The sequence below is a fragment of the Podarcis erhardii genome (genome assembly GCF_964252035.2).
Source record: "Podarcis erhardii genome assembly, chromosome: 3".
In the NCBI taxonomy this organism is placed as follows: Eukaryota; Metazoa; Chordata; class Lepidosauria; order Squamata; family Lacertidae; genus Podarcis; species Podarcis erhardii.
The window spans coordinates 36,863,554-36,879,536 of NC_138507.1; the positions used below are offsets into that span (position 1 = coordinate 36,863,554).

At 41.9% G+C, this 15,983-nt stretch overlaps 1 protein-coding gene across 5 annotated transcripts in view; it reads left to right on the forward strand.

Annotated features, from left to right (window-relative positions):
• ADGRB3 (adhesion G protein-coupled receptor B3) overlaps positions 1-15,983 on the forward strand; it is a 450,119-nt gene that overhangs the window by 194,889 nt on the left and 239,247 nt on the right. For all 5 annotated transcript variants that reach the window (XM_081856759.1, XM_081856756.1, XM_081856755.1 and 2 more), the window contains one exon: positions 12,665-12,859. In XM_081856759.1, coding sequence (XP_081712885.1) covers positions 12,665-12,859 — 195 coding nt within the window. The remainder of the gene's footprint in view (positions 1-12,664; positions 12,860-15,983) is intronic.

A 15,983-nucleotide genomic window follows, 5' to 3' on the forward strand; every position in this document is an offset into this window, starting at 1 on the left:
AAAACAGCAGTTTTCTTTGCTTCACCCTTGTCCTTTGAGCAGCCATGCAGACTGGGCTCAGAGGAAGGGGGCAAGCAAATCAGTAGTGGTCCAGAGGAAGGGGCTTGACTGAGAACAGCTTGCTCAGAAACCCCCTGAAACTTGGAACTGACACTGTACACTGTAGTGTTTTTACTTACAGTATTTTTTGCTCTATAAGGCTCACTTTTTCCCTCCTAAAAAGTAAGGGGAAATGTGTGTGCGTCTTATGGAGCGAATGCAGGCTGCGCAGCTATCCCAGAAACCAGAACAGCAAGAGGGATTGCTGCTTTCACTGTGCAGCGATCCCTCTTGCTGTTCTGGCTTCTGAGATTCAGAATTTTTTTTTTTCTTGTTTTCCTCCTCCAAAAACTGGGTGCGTCTTATAGAGCGAAAAATACGGGTAATTTTACTCCTACGTTTTTGACTACAAAATGTAGACACTTTGCTGTTTCTTGTGAGAGCGTTAACAGATGACAATTTTGCATTTCTCTTCATTCAGTTCCATTGGTGCTGTTCCATTCGTACAGCAAGGGCTGTAATGGCATGCTACAGAATGATAGTGGAATTTGGACCATGATGTGGAAACTCCTACAGAAAAGATACATGGCTATGGAAATTGAAAGCTAGAGGGCCTAGTAGCTACAATATGCCACCATCCCATGCTCTTCAGATGTTTATAGCATCTTTAATATATTGCTCGTCACTACCTCATTCTCTGTCAAGAAATTATGTGTGCTTAGAGTTTCAGCCTTAATCAGATATGCTGTTTCTTAGAAGGAAATGAGGAGCATATTCACCAGCCCTGTGTCAGTTCAGTGGCTGACTAACCTGCAGGAGATGAATGGAGAATTAAATCCCATTTTGAATTCTCTGGGTATTAGGCATTTATCTATTTCCATTTAGGAAGGATTACAGGAGGAGGAGGAGGAGGGTTGTAATTATTATTAGTAGTAATAATGATTATACATCTTGCAGTTACAGATAGGTAGCCGTGTTGGTCTGCCATGGTCAAAACAAAATAAAAAAATTCCTTCCAGTAGCACCTTAAAGACCAACTGATACCTAGAACTAACATCTTGCAGTGTTTGTTTTCATTTTCATCCTACTGCAGCTTTCAAATGCAAAACTGTGGAATTTGTCTTCCAAGGCAATAAACATAGACAGATATTAGGCCTTTTGGGATGCAGCGTTCCCAGCTTCCGGGAACAAGGCCAGTTCCACGTGTTCCTCCTTCATTTCTCCCCTAACATGCCACCTTCAACATGGTTGTTCTGCTTTCTTTAAACCATGGTTTCCAACTATGCCCCAAATGGGAAACTGTGGTTTAATGGTGGATCTTAGATCTTGGTTTGATCCTGCTTTAAGAACCTGCTTAGTAAACCCATCAATAAATTATAGTTCCCCATCCTGCAGGTAGATGTAATGGGGAACCATGGTTCAAAGAGGCCAGGTCCATAGTACCATAAAGAATAATTTGGGGGAAATGAGCAAGGCAATATGGGTGAGGGGAGCACATAGACCTGAGGCTCATTCCTGCCTTAATCAACTATGGCTTAGGATGCCAGGAATGTCGCATGGCCAGTTTTGACCTAAAGGTGATACACAATTAGAAAGAAAATGGACATATCTGTGAACTCTAGATAGTCTGGAAGGGCATACAACATTTATCTTCTTGGTCGAAGTTATATCTCAGCCTGACATATTGGGAGCCATGAAGATAACTCATATTCATTCTCATATATATATATATATATATATATATATATATATATATATATATGATGACTTCTGTGCTCCTTCAAGTTCATGCCATAATTTTGCTTTCACTCTTTCCTCACATTCCTTGCAAATGCTGAGATGAAATGTAATTTGATCAAAAGAACTCTGAGGTGAATAATGACTTGCTTCAGCTGCAGCTCATTAGAGCTGATTTCAATTTTTTCCAAATTATATTACAAGGGCCGCATATCATCCAGTCTCTCTCTTCCTCAGCGAAATGAGTGTTCTGAAACCGGGAATGAAAGGCTTCCTCTTTCACAATTTATTCCTTCCCCAGACAGTTTATTAAAAAGGAGTCAGCCTAAAGTTATTATTATTATTATTTATTTTAAATGGATTTGAATTTGGAACGATGGTCATCCACTCTCTGCAAAGGCTCGTTTATTTTTACCACTAGCTTTTGTTCCAAAACCATCTCCTTTCCACTCCCTATATTGTGCTTAACCAAGGACCAACTTGTAAACTTGCAGTTGGCTAAATTCTCCTCTTAAGAAGCATCTGTAACCCTGTACTCCCCTGGGGAACCCATTTTTTGTTTGCAAACGGTTTCAGGGTCAATCCCTGATTTCACCAGGTAGGGTTCCGAAAGACTACATAAAGACTACCTGGAGAGTCACTGCCAGTAGATTTCATCAATATTGGGCTAGATAAACCAGTGGTCTACCATGTTATACAGAAGCTTCCTGTGTTCTTATGTACTAAGACATTCCTCACCAACTGCTTCTTCTGATCTCTTCTGTGTTTTTATGAGTCACTCACAGATACGTGCAAAGGGTAAAGTCTCTGCTGTTCAATACAGTTTTACTCTCTACTGGTGCAACACATAACTACTGGTGCAACACGTACCAGTACTACATGTTTACTACTGCTGGTGCAACACATAACTACTACAATTGTTCCTTGACTGCACATATATTTTTAGCAAAACCAGACTGCAATCAAAGGATGTACCTCAATTCTTTTATATGAGAAAAGGGAAGAAATAAAAGCCATTTAAATTTTCTTGAAAAGGGGACAATCATATGAGGTCTTCCTTGTATGCTCTAGAGTGCACCATAGTTTATCTAATTCCAGGAGAGTAACTGCCTTAGGCCTCATCTGCATTATACATTTACTAGCAGTGTCATACTATTTTAAACAGATATGGCTTTTTCCAAAGACTCCTGGGAACTGTAGCTTGTTAAGGGTGCTGAGAGTTGTTAGGAGATCTCTCAAAGAGCTATAATTCTGAGTGGTTTAACAGTCATCCCCCTTTCCCAGGGAATTGTGGCTCTGTGAGAGCAATAGAGGTCACCTAACAACTTCTAGCACCCTTAACTACAGTTCCAATGATTCTTTTGAAGAAGCCATAGCTGCTTAAGATGCTATGCTGCTACTCTCAATTTATAATGCAGATGATGCCCATTCTGCTAGAGGAAGCCCATTCAAGGACGCCTGCTAGCATTTCCTCCCCAAAATCAGTTCTGGATGGTTGGGAGAACCCCCATAACAGTGGGGGCAGGGAAGGGAGATCTTTCCATCTGGCAAGCAAAAATGGAACAATCTCCTCAGTGCTATGTTTAATTTCACCCTTTGTTTCCTGTAGCAAAAACAAACAAAAAACCCCACACAAACCAATTGTGTTTTCAGGCCTAAAGTAGTTCTTCCTTCAATCAGTTTGTCATGCAGATAAACTACATTGGCTGGAATGACCATGCATCTTATAAATGCCTCTCTTTTGCTTTCCCTGCATTAATCATAACCAACCATTCATGGGAGACAGGCTCAACATCAATTTAACCTTCATGTATATAAACATCAAGGGAAGTGGGTGGCGCTGTGGGTTAAACCACAGAGCCTAGGACTTGCCGATCTGAAGGTCGGCGGTTCGAATCCCCGCGACGTGGTGAGTTCCCATTGCTCGGTCCCTGCTCCTGCCAACCTAGCAGTTTGAAAGCACGTCAAACTGCAAGTAGATAAATAGGTACCGCTCCAGCGGGAAGGTAAACAGTGTTTCTGTGCGCTGCTCTGGTTTGCCAGAAGCGACTTAGTCATGCTGGCCACATGACCCGGAAGCTGTACGCCGGCTCCCTCGGCCAATAAAGCGAGATGAGCGCTGCAACCCCAGAGTTGGTCAAGACTGGACCTAATGGTCAGGGGTCCCTTTACCCTTTACCTATATAAACATCAAGTTAGTCCTTTCCCATCATAAGGACTAGCAATATTTGTGGCAAGATTTTTTTGTTGGCAAGAGACTAGTGTAGCTTAAGCATTCAGCAAGCAGCAGCTTTAGCACATTAACACTTCCATATATTTAAACTCTTAATCTTATTGCTGCCTTTTGCTCTGCCAACAGCTCTTTAACTTAATGCAGGATCCTTGAAGAAATAGCTGCCCAAGCAAAGCTTACAAAGTTTTATAAACAGGAAATCACCAAATGAGGAAAAAAAATAAGGTGCACATTAAAAGAGGTGAAAAGAAAAGCTACCCCAGGAGCAGTCAGATTGCACGATCATACAAATAATGTAGACAAATTTGTGTACCGTATTTTTCGCCCTATAGGACGCACTTTTTCCCTTCCAAAAATGAAGGGGAAATGTGTGTGCGTCCTATGGGGCGAATGCAGGCTTTCGCTGAAGCCTGGAGAGCGAGAGGGGTTGGTGCGCACCGACCCCTCTCGCTCTCCAGGCTTCAGGAGAGCCGCAGCGCCAGCCCCACAAGGTCGGGGGACAGTGGGGAGGCGGAACGCCGCCATCCCGCTGTCTCCCGATGTGGTTTGGAGGCTGACGGCGGGGAGACGCGTGCTTATCCCTGCCGCCAGCCCCGCAAGCTCTGGGGACAGCGGGGAGGCGCAGCGCATCTTCCCGCTGTCCCCGGACCTGGTCTGCAGGCGGGCGGCGGGGAGAAGAGCTCTTCTCCCTGCTGCCTGCCCCGCAAGCTCCGGGGACAGCTGGGAGGCGCAGCGCGTCTTCCTGCTGTCCCCGGACCTGGTCTGAAGGTGGGCGGCGGGAAGAAGACCGCTTCTCCATGCTGCCAGCCCCACAAGCGCCTGGGGGGGGAAAATAATTTTTGTTTCCTTTATTTCCCCCCCAAAAAACTTGGTGCATCCTATGGGCCGGTGCGTCCTATGGGGCGAAAAATACGGTAATTTAATTTGGTTAGTGTGGTTCTGACTGCAAGACAGTTGTAGTTTATTTGGAGTGGTTGCTCTAGTGAGAGAAAGGGCGTATGGGGGCCAACTTATGTATGATCTAGAGAAAACTTTTTCTTTACTTCCGTGCAGCCCTAAGGACCTGTTAATTTGGTCAGGAAGCTGTCCTAGAAGAGGGGAGGTTAACCCTCTCTCCTTTCCCCCATCCCCAGATAGACCCAGCAGTTGTTATTAGCTCTGCTGAGGGGGTGGGAATTCAAGGAACTATGCTAAACAGGTGTCCCCCATTTATGTGGGGGTTAAGTGTAAGTGGGAAGCACTCTCTAAAAAGCCTATAAATACCCATTTTCCCCTGCTCTCCAGCTCCTGCTCTCCAATCCAGACCAAAATATCTAGAGTTGAAGCACTGGGGCTGGCTGGAGGACACATAGGAAAGCAGTTGTACCAGCTGTTAGGCAGGGAGGCAGCACTTCACAGTCTTTTGGGGGCCTCATTCTGCCCTCATTCACATCTTCTTTGGGCTTCAGGAAGGGCCTCCTCACGAGCCACGGGGGCCCTCCAGCTCTCCTCCCACCATTTCCTGGTATGGTTATATTTATTTATTTACTTCCTGGCGTCACATGTATATGCGGTCATGCACAAGTTGATAGCGTGTAAGGGGGGGGGGAGAGATCATGAGATCATGTACTCTCTGGGAAGCAGTTCCATTTGAGGAAGCATTGACTCCTTCCTCCTCAAGCCGTACCTCCCTGATAAAATTAGCAGGCCCCTGTGGCTGCTTTGAAGCATAGAAAAGGACATCAGATCTCACCTTGGATCAACTGCGTCATGTCTTGTTTGGCCCCAAGACATGAGGGAAACAAGCCACTGTCAACTCATTAAAACACTTACCATCTGATGCAGAACAAAACCTATTGGGGTTATTTTTATTTTTAGCATGGTTATAAGTTTCACAGAAAATGTGCCAAATTCACAAGTGTTGAATTCTAGCAGCAGCTGGAAAAGAAGAGTTGGGAGCACAACTAAGTGCACCACAGCTTCGCCAGTCCAGCACCTCACATGTCAGGTGATGAGGGGGAAGTGGATGTGGCATTGCTAAAATGGCCTTTCTGGCCAAATGGAGAGGCCTAGATGGTCTAATTAGGCCCATGGGATGGAGGATCCCCACCGCTGCTTTGCGTGCCCATTCTGTGGACCAAGGCTACAAATACTTGTCCTGTACATGATTCAGGGAGAGGTGCTTCAAGGAGACTTATGCATAGGGTGTTTGCATCTGTTGTCCACACTTCACGTTTATTGTTAAAAAATACTATGCCTCACATGGCATAGTCATGGAAAATGCCATGGCAGCAAGTGTGTAATCGTCAAGGCAGTAGCTTGTCCCCTCATGTATGCTGAGTATTCTGTTATCACAAAAGAGCTATTCCTAATCCTGTGCTGCAGCAGTATTTATTTCCAGACTTCATCCTGCAATAGAAGACTTTAGAGGTCAAAAGTTAGCACCCGTGTACTAATGTTGTGTGTAATGAAAGGGACATAAAGAGATCCAGGAGTGGAAGGAAATGGAGAGAGTTCATCCTCTGGCCTTTAAAAAGTTCACACCAAGGCATTTTTTTGCAGTGAAAAATTCTGCATAAATATAACTGCTTTATACTTCTCCCCCCCCCCCCACATCTTTCCTTTGAAAGGTGTTCAAGTAAGCCTGCATCAGGAGTTTGAGCATTTCCCAGATATGATAGATACACATTGTTCAGTTGTCAGATATTGGCCAGAGGACCAGGAAGTTCAATTTATGCTGTGTTGCTAGGGTAGCCAGTTGTAGAAGGCATGGCTCCTGCGCCTTTAATAGTTGTGTAGAGAGGGCATGTGAGCAGAAGCTGATTGCCATGCATGCTTCACCTGCTGAAATTCCCCCTTATATGGAACTATTAAGCTCATCTTTTTCACCTGGCCACCTTAGCTGTTGCAGAATCCCCAAAACCCAACAGGTTCCTAAATGCCTATCGTTATTCTGCTACAGAAACAGCTTAAACAGCATGTTTTGCGTTGAATTCTGATTCCTGTGTATTTTTGAGGCTTTTAGACCACCTTCTGTCTTAAATGCAGGATGATGGTAAGTTTGATTGCACTGTGATATCCTAATTCCCAGCACTAGATTTTGTTTGCAACTGTTTATCTTGCATGACAAAAAAAAAAGTTGTTTTGAAGTGTATGTTCTTTAGCCTTTTTCAAAAGGTTAATTCTTAAGAACTGTACTTTTATTTAGATACTGGATGAGTTGAAAGTACATCAGCTGTTCTATGCAGATGGGGGTGGGCGGGCTCAGTGGTGGTTCTTTATCAGAAGCAGCAAGAGGTAAAATGTGGGAAGGGATTATCACAGAAAATGGGGTTGCAGGGAGTATGGAGCCAACTGCATATTCTAGTTGCCACACATCACAGAGAAGTGTTTGACTACCATTTCCACTGCTGTTAGCATCTTGTAATTTCAAGGGCATGGAGAAATTCAACAGCAAATAAACTTCAGTTACGTGAGGAGTCAAGACATAAAACAAGGGCAATTTCTACGTCTTGCCCTCTGCGGCCAGCACCTCAGCTTTTTCCTGTCACGAAAGGTAGCAATAAGAATTATTTCCTGCGAAACTGAGAGTACATCACCCAAATAACTATGAAAACAAGGAATGCAATAAATTAATCAAGCATCTATGCCATTTTATATTTTGTGGAAAGGAACAATTGGGAAGAAAATCGTTTATCTCCATGCCACAATGCCTTTTATGTAATAGTTCGGGAATTATGATTCTATTTTTGTAGCATCCAATTAATGAATGACTTACGCAACAAGCCATGCATAGCTTTTTAAAACTATCATGTGGATGTTGAAGAGAAGAAATTGCTTGAATTTTGCATTTTTGTGCTTAAAGAAACAACAACCCTGTATTCACCTTGTGTCTTCAGTTCTGTACTCTATTAAGCTTTCTTTTTTCCCCATACTGATTGTAACAAATAAGTATGGACACAATCCAGACACGTAGACAGGATTACCATAGGCTCAACAGAGCCCTGTTTTTATCCATCCTATATTGCCACCAACACAAAGCCATTGAGGGAATGAGGGTGCATGTGTGTGTCTCAAGCTTTCCCCCTCACTGTTCTTTAGGGAACAATGAACTTGCTCTGAACAGATGAGAAAAGTTTCAGTGGGAATATGGTGCATGTGTACAGACTTCCCATTCCCCAATATGGCCTGTAATTCTGCCTGCATGAATATTCCTTTGCTCACATAGGGAGAGTGGCAGGGGGAGGAACTCCTCTACCCACAGGTACGATGCCTCTGGTGAACTGAACATGAACCGATAGAATTTTAATTCTCGGCCGTAATTTGAGAAACACTGCAGCACGACAAATGTAAATCATGTTTGCAAAACAATATCTGTAGCTAGAGATACCAATATTGAGATGAAAACCAAGTGCCATGACACAGTGTAAAAAAAACAGGGTTCATTTGAAGAATACTAGCTGTTTAAAACACAAAGTCTTTATTCCCTGAATGAGAAGACCCATGCAATTTAACTGCTGGCTATAATATATCTGTCGCTCTGTGTGTGCATGCACGTGTCACAAGCTTTTCGGAGACCTCATTCTCCTTTCCTTTTATTTTTTCCCCCTCTTGTCAATTTACATTACGTAAAGGCAGAACACAAAATCTTAAAGACATGCCCCATGGTTAAGCACCAGCAGCAGCCAAATTGTTCACACAGCATTCCAGTATCAGCTGGTTTAATCGGCGAAAATTGCAGTATTTAGAGAAAAGAATGAATGCTATAAAGCAAACATGGGGAGAATTTTAAGAATGAAACTATTTCCAGGGCTGAATCTACTACATTTGCTCTATTTGTCCTCGCTTTCTGATTAACATTGTACCTCTTAGTGCTACAAATCCTATGCGCTTCAATTCTTCTGCTTCATTTATATTTATTTTGTACTTTTTTCCAAAATTACCTTCGCAAGGTGAAGACTTGAGAAAATATACAACAAAAATAATAAGAACATATATGTACATAGATGTAAAAACCACAAAACCTAAGAAAGTTATGCAGCAGCAGCTAGTGGTTTCACCCAAAGCCAAGCAAAGTAGGCCGATGTATGAAACGAAGCAGTAGATATATTTCACAGGAATAATTCTATACCAAACACAATAGAGAAATAAATTTTGTAATAATTCTACTACATGCGAAATAGATTTTTCATTTTATAGAATTATAGAATCACAGGGTTGGAAGGGAGCCCAAGGGTCATCTATTCCAACCCCCTGCAATGCAAGAATCTCAACTAAAGCATCCGTGACAGATGGACAGATTTTCTTACCACATACCTGGCCGTGCTTCGTTGTTTTCCTCTATTGTTGAATTGTTGGAACACTCTGTTAGTTTTGTTTGTTATATATATATATAATAAAATATATTTTAAAAATCTACTACAAACAACAAAATTTACATAACAAATGCCGCTCAAAGGTTTGCAGACCCACTGAAATTAAAGTAAGGTCCATTCATTGAAATGGGTTCACTCTGTGCAAGTAGAATGACTGTTGACCACAGCCCCATAGGGTGCAATCCTGTGACCCCTGGGAGGATGACATAGGAGCCATAGGATGCACCAGAGCTTCTGCTCTGGTGTGGGTGGGTGGGTATGGGTGGTGTGGGAGGAAGGCAGAACCAATGTTGGATCCCTGCCGTTTTGGCAACTTTCTCAACCCTGACCCAGCCAGGGAGCCCTGACGTTGATGTAATTTTAATCTGTTTTAGTATTTTAACTTTTGAATGTTTTCAAGTATGATTTTGAGGTTTTTTCCTCAACTAAGTGACATATGAATTTTATGTAATAAATAATTAAATTATTTAACCTGAAGTACCCAGATCAAATTACTAATGAAGCCATAACATCCATATCAATCAGCAAAGGTTGCAAAGTAAGTATAGTTACATCATTCACAATCCTTGTGATATTTCCTTTCAGCCTTACTGTACCCCATCATCCCACTTTGGTTTTTAGTAGCTATAGTGACTGGAAAAGAAGTAGCTGTACACTGCACTTTGGGTTTCCAACTTTCACTATGTATTGTGTTTCAGCAAAAATTAGGGCACTCTGGATCCCAGATCAATGTCCACTAACTAATGAAAACCAATTTTCAATATGCACATCTATTGTGAGACAGCAGTTGAAGTACCACTTTAACAGCTCCTTTATTCCACCATATCGTGGCTCATAAACTGCATCTTAATAAGCCTGCATGTAAGTGCACTAAAAGATGACCTTCACATAGGAAGAATAGCACTGTCGACCAGAGCAACTTTCTTCAGCAATGTAAGCCTCCCCCCTCCCGCCATGTTGCTTTGTGACTTACACATTAACCTGATAACTACAAGAAGCTGAGTTGTATTCAGAATCTCAGTCAAAATATATATCAAGTAACAACTTCTCCTTTCTGTAGTTTGGAACAGAACACATATTTGCCTCACTTTACAGGTCAGAGACCCAAAGGGAAGCCATCCATCTGAGCCCAGCTTATTCTTACCCAATCATTCTAATAGTACCTTCAATCTATAGCAGGGGTGGCCAACTTATAGATCTCCAGATGTTGTCCTAGCCAATGATCAGCAATGTTGGGAGCTGTCGTCCAGCAACATCTAGAGCAACACAAGTTCCCCAGCTGTGATCTAAAGACCACTTTATGGAATGATATTGTAGTATATGGAGTATGTGAAGAATGGTTAATTTGCCATGAATATACAGACTGGCTGATAAGTGTAACAGCTGTTCAACTGATAAACTTGCAGCAGACACTCTTGTCACAGTTGATCACAAAATAAAACACACAGAGAAGGATTCAACTTATGAAGACTTCCACTTACACAATGCAGTTTCATCCCATGCCCCTGTGCTCCCTGAAATTGATACCAGTGAGGGGATTAGGAGAGCTTCCAGAACGGGGTGGGTGGGGCTGGTGATTGTTCCATCTGACAAGCCAAAACACCTGCACTGATGGAACAATCAGAAGAGTGCAGTGTTGAATTCCTCCTCTGGTTTCAAGTTCATTTCCATGCCAGATTTGAACAGATTATGGACTCCTTATGGTCAGAGCCTACAGACAAACTAACATAGAGCTCAATACTGTATAGCAATATGGAAGGATTTTTGCAAGAACCTATTTTCACAGGCAAAAAAAATTGGTATTTGCCTTAAGTATTTACAAAACCGGTTAGGGAGAGATGGCAGTCCCCACCAGCTTGTTCTCCATCCTGCCTCTCCCTGGGCCCATTTGAGCATTCTTCCTCGAGTAAAGTATTGGGACCCCTTCTTGATAGTTGTAAGGAGTGATAAAAAGAAGTTGAAGGTGGTTGTTTAAAAAGTGATGACTGCCATTTTTTTTTATTTATGGAGGCTATTGTTGCATGCATCTCTCTGAAACCATTTATCTTTTATCATTTGCTCTTTATGAGGGCATCTTTTACTTTTCACTTTTACCTATGGTACAAAAAGGTAATATGCTGGCTTTGTAACATCCTCCTGCTGCATGCTGTAATATATCTATTGACTTGGCTTAAGGGGCAGCTGAAACTAATGAATTTGCACCAACTGGCAGCTAAGGAGAAAAGTGTAATAGACGGTCCCCATAAATTCTGCATATGCATATAGTGATTCATAGATTTTGTCTTTCCATGGGAACTGGTTCCCTTTGTTCTCAACATTTACCTATGTCAAGCTTTCACAACTGGATGACTAGGTATTTGTTTTGTATTGTTTTTAAACTCTTCTGTCTCTTCTGCAACTATTTTAAACTGCTTTTATTATATTTGGTACATTGCCTTGGGACATACATGTAAGGCAAGTAATAAATACTACTAATAATACATATAAACCTACAGCTGTCAGGCATAAGAACTGTGGTAACATCAGCCACCAAACCCAGTCCCATACCCTGAAGTAGCTTCCTTTTGTATTCTTCAAATGGATTAGGCCACACAATCCAAACAAACAGGAGAACAAGGAAAAAAGAAGCATATGAATGTCACCCGGAGACTGATAGGAATGGGATTTTACATCCTACAAAACTATGTGTGCAAATTAGAGTTTATTACGCCAAAATAAATTTCAACAAGCCTGGAACCTATTGGTTGCTCATCTTTAGGGATAAATTGCTCAAAAACATAGTGAGCCTGAAACATTCTATTGTGATACTCTTTTCAGACAGACACTCTTATCTCTAAGGCATCAAAATACAAAGGAACCTATAAATCAAGGTTTTGCCAGTGACTTGAATAGAATGGAGATTGCTCTCATAAAGTGGTTATTTATGTAGTCTGGCAATGTGATGTGTCTGAAGTTCTCATACAAAAAAAGTATATGAAAGCTAAGTATAATGACTGCAGCTGTGTGGCTTTTGGGGTTTTTTGAGGGGGGTTTTAATAACATGCCTCCAGATTCTCCAACTCAGTAGTTTACTCTGGCCCAGCATATTTCTTTGTGGAAAAATTAAGAAGTAGCTCTCTTATTTCCCCCTAAATGTGTTTCATGACATCCTATGTAAAATTGACATCGTGGCTAAGCTGTAAATTATTCCAGTTTCTTTAGAATATCCTCATAGCAATCTCTCAAGTTCATTTGGTGATGAGTCTGGGACTATTTAGTAAAGTAGGTTCTAATATTTATCACACTGTTTTAACTTTCACAGATTAAAGAACATCTTGCAAAAGGACAGAGGACACTGGCAGGTGAAGGAATGTCCCAGGTGACAAAGACCCTTCTGGATTTAACTCAGAGGAAGAATTTTTATGCTGGGGATCTCTTGGTTTCTGTGGAAATTCTCAGAAATGTTACAGATACATTTAAAAGAGCAAGCTACATTCCAGCTTCTGATGGAGTCCAGGTAAGTGAAACTAGTAGTAGAGCATAGCTAAGTAGCCATAGCTAAGTAAGTAGAATGTTCTTGGCATCTCCAGTTAAAATGATCTCTAGTGAGGAGAGCAGCTGCCTGAGATCTTAGAGAGCTGCTTTCACTGAGAGGACCAAACACTGAACTAGATCACTCTTCTCCAATATGGTGCCCTCCATCTGTTGTGGACTACAGCTCCCGTCTGCCCCAGATAGCATGACCAATGCAGGAGAGGAGAGTAGGAGAGCTCAGCTTTGGCAGTAACGTGAAATCTGTTTCTGCATTCCACATTCTGTTTATACATTCACTATGTAGTGAATGGCCACTAGGATTAAAGGCACGACAGTTTTCATTATTGCTGACATGTAATATTTGATAAGAAATTGATGCTCTGTAACTGGCATACCTGTCTTCAATACAGACTCGATTGGTTGCAAAGCCAGCACAATTAATTGTTTTGTCACACTGAGCTATGAGATAGCTGAAAGTGACCACCTCCTGAACATATGTGCTGATTCAGAAAGTCTTTGTATTAGGCATTTAGGCTGCAGCAAAAGCAAACATAACAATGGCAACATCGTTAATTTGACACCATTTATCCTAGGTACTTCAATCTGATAAAGCCACATCCTAATTAGTGTTAAAAGAGAAGACAACAAAGGCTGCTTTAACTCAACTCTACAGTCAGACCCAGACAGAGAGGATAGTAGTTTTGCTCATCCTTAAAATAAAATTTAAAAACCCACTGTGGGCAGCATGACAAGAATTTAAGATAAGCCCCAAAGCTTCTCTTTTCCAACATTCTGTTTCCTGCAGTGGCCAATGAGATGCCAGTGGGAAGCTTACAAACAGACACATGAAGGCAATAGCCTTCTCACACTGCTCTTCCCTGGTGACTGGTATTCAGAGGCGTGCTGCCTCTGATCTTGCCGGTGGCGCAAAGCCATCCTGAATAGTAGCCACCGAGAGCTAGCTAATCACAAGAGACATAATCTTTCTTAAGCACACCTCCTGTATCAAAACCTAAAGCAGAATGTTAAGTAATAAGAATGGCCATGAACACTAGTGTCTGGTGGTCCCAGGATATAACCTAAAGGCACATGAGACCACCAACTTGCTGAAATTAAGCAGGTCTGAATCTAGTCAATGTGTGCATGGGTGATTGCTTGGGAACCATATGTACACCGCCTTGGGTCTCATGATGGAAGAAAGGAAGGATATTAATTTAAGGGAATAAATAAATAAAATGACCATCCATTAAGCTACTCAGAATACATCATGCAACTGTCTGTTAGGACAATAAATTATTTTAATTAGATGATAGCAGTGTGACTTTAATTGAAGTCTATGTGGGGAAAGAACTTCATGCTGGCTAATAACTTTGAATATATGGACTGCATTTTTCTGGGTTTCCTGTACTCGGCTTCCTGTACCAAACTTTTCCTTTAAAAAAGACACCACCGAAATTTGCATGTCAATCCTGCACAGAATGGACATTATATTGGCTATTTTCTGTAGTTTAAGATTTCATCTTGAACTACTGTCATTAAGAGTTTAGGGCTTTTTAAGTAAGCAAGAAAGTACCTCCCCCAATACCTCCTGGATGCAAACTTTCTTTCTACAATGGCAAATAAATGACACTGCAGGGGCTAATACAGATGTGCTGGTTTGTTTAAGCATGGCTGGATGCAGGATTGCATGTTCTTTACCCACAACTCCTCAAGCCCTACCCGAAGACAACTGATATCTTGATGCTGACCTTCTTGATAAACCCAGGATCTGAAACCATACAAATATGAACACATTTGCAGTGTTGTTTCTGCAGCATCCTACTGTATCCCAAAGTCAAATGTTGAGCATGCATTTAACACTGGCCCACACTTGTGGTTTGTTTTTGTTTTTCTGACAAAGAATCTGAGAGTTGGAAGGGATCCTGAGGGTCATCTAATCCAACCCCCTGCAATGCAGGAATCTCAGCTAGAGCATCCATGACAGATGGCCATCCAACCTCTGCTTAAACCTCCTTCCCCCAAGGAAGGAGAGTCCACCACCTCTTGTGAGAGTCTGTTCTACTGCTGAACAGCTCTTACCGTCAGAAAGTTTTCCCAAATGTTTAGTCGGAATCTCCTTTCTTGCAACTGGAGAAAACAAGCATGCTCCCTCCTTCATGTGACAGCCCTTAAGATATTTGAAGATGGCTATCATATCTCTTCTCAGTCTCCTCTTTTCCAGGCTACACACACCCAGCTCCTTCAAGCGCTCCTCATAAGGCTTAGTTTCCAGGCCCTTGATCATCTTGGTTGCCCTGCTCTGCACCCGTCCCAGCTTGTCAACATCCTTCTTAAATTGTGGTGCCAAGAAGTGTGTGGTGCCACACAGTATTCCAAGTGTGGTCTGACTAAGGCAGAATAGAGTGGTTCTATTACTTCCCTTGATCTAGACACTATACTTCTGTTGATGCAGCCTAGAATAGCATTACCTATTCATGTGTCTCAGCTTGCTAAGCACCTATACTTGAGGCATAAACTGAAAAAAGAGACAGAAAACAGATGTTGCTGTAAATTGACTCTGGCTGTAGGATGTTTCCATCATCTGCTGCAGAACTTTCATTAATGATTCATAGAAAAGTGAAGAATTAAAGTCAACCAAGTTGCTTAGGCTCTTATCCTGCTTTTTTAAAAAAATGTCTCAAATGTTCATAGAAACACAACGGCCTAGATCTTAAGTTCCCATGAGCTGAACTCTGCTCACATTCTTGCATATGGGGGGGGGGAGCGTTTTTTGTTGTTGTTGTTGTTGTTGTTGTTGTTGTTGTTGTTGTTTTGTTTTTTTTTTTTTTGCAATTCTCTGTTCCTTTCTGTAGCCCCTATATCCTCTGGAAATATGTTCTGGAGGTTTTCATGTCCATCAAAACAGTGCAGGGTGGCAGCACAGGGGCAAGAAAAAGGTCAGGGATTCTTTTTCAGCTGGAATTCGCTAGAACTCAGTTCCATTGCCATTATAAAGAGAACAAGGGAGGTGTTCATGGTGAGTTCTGGCACCTCTTTTTCTAATAAAATAGCACTGAGAAAGGTGCAATGAAAATCCTCTTTCCCACTTCCACATGCAGAAAGTGCAT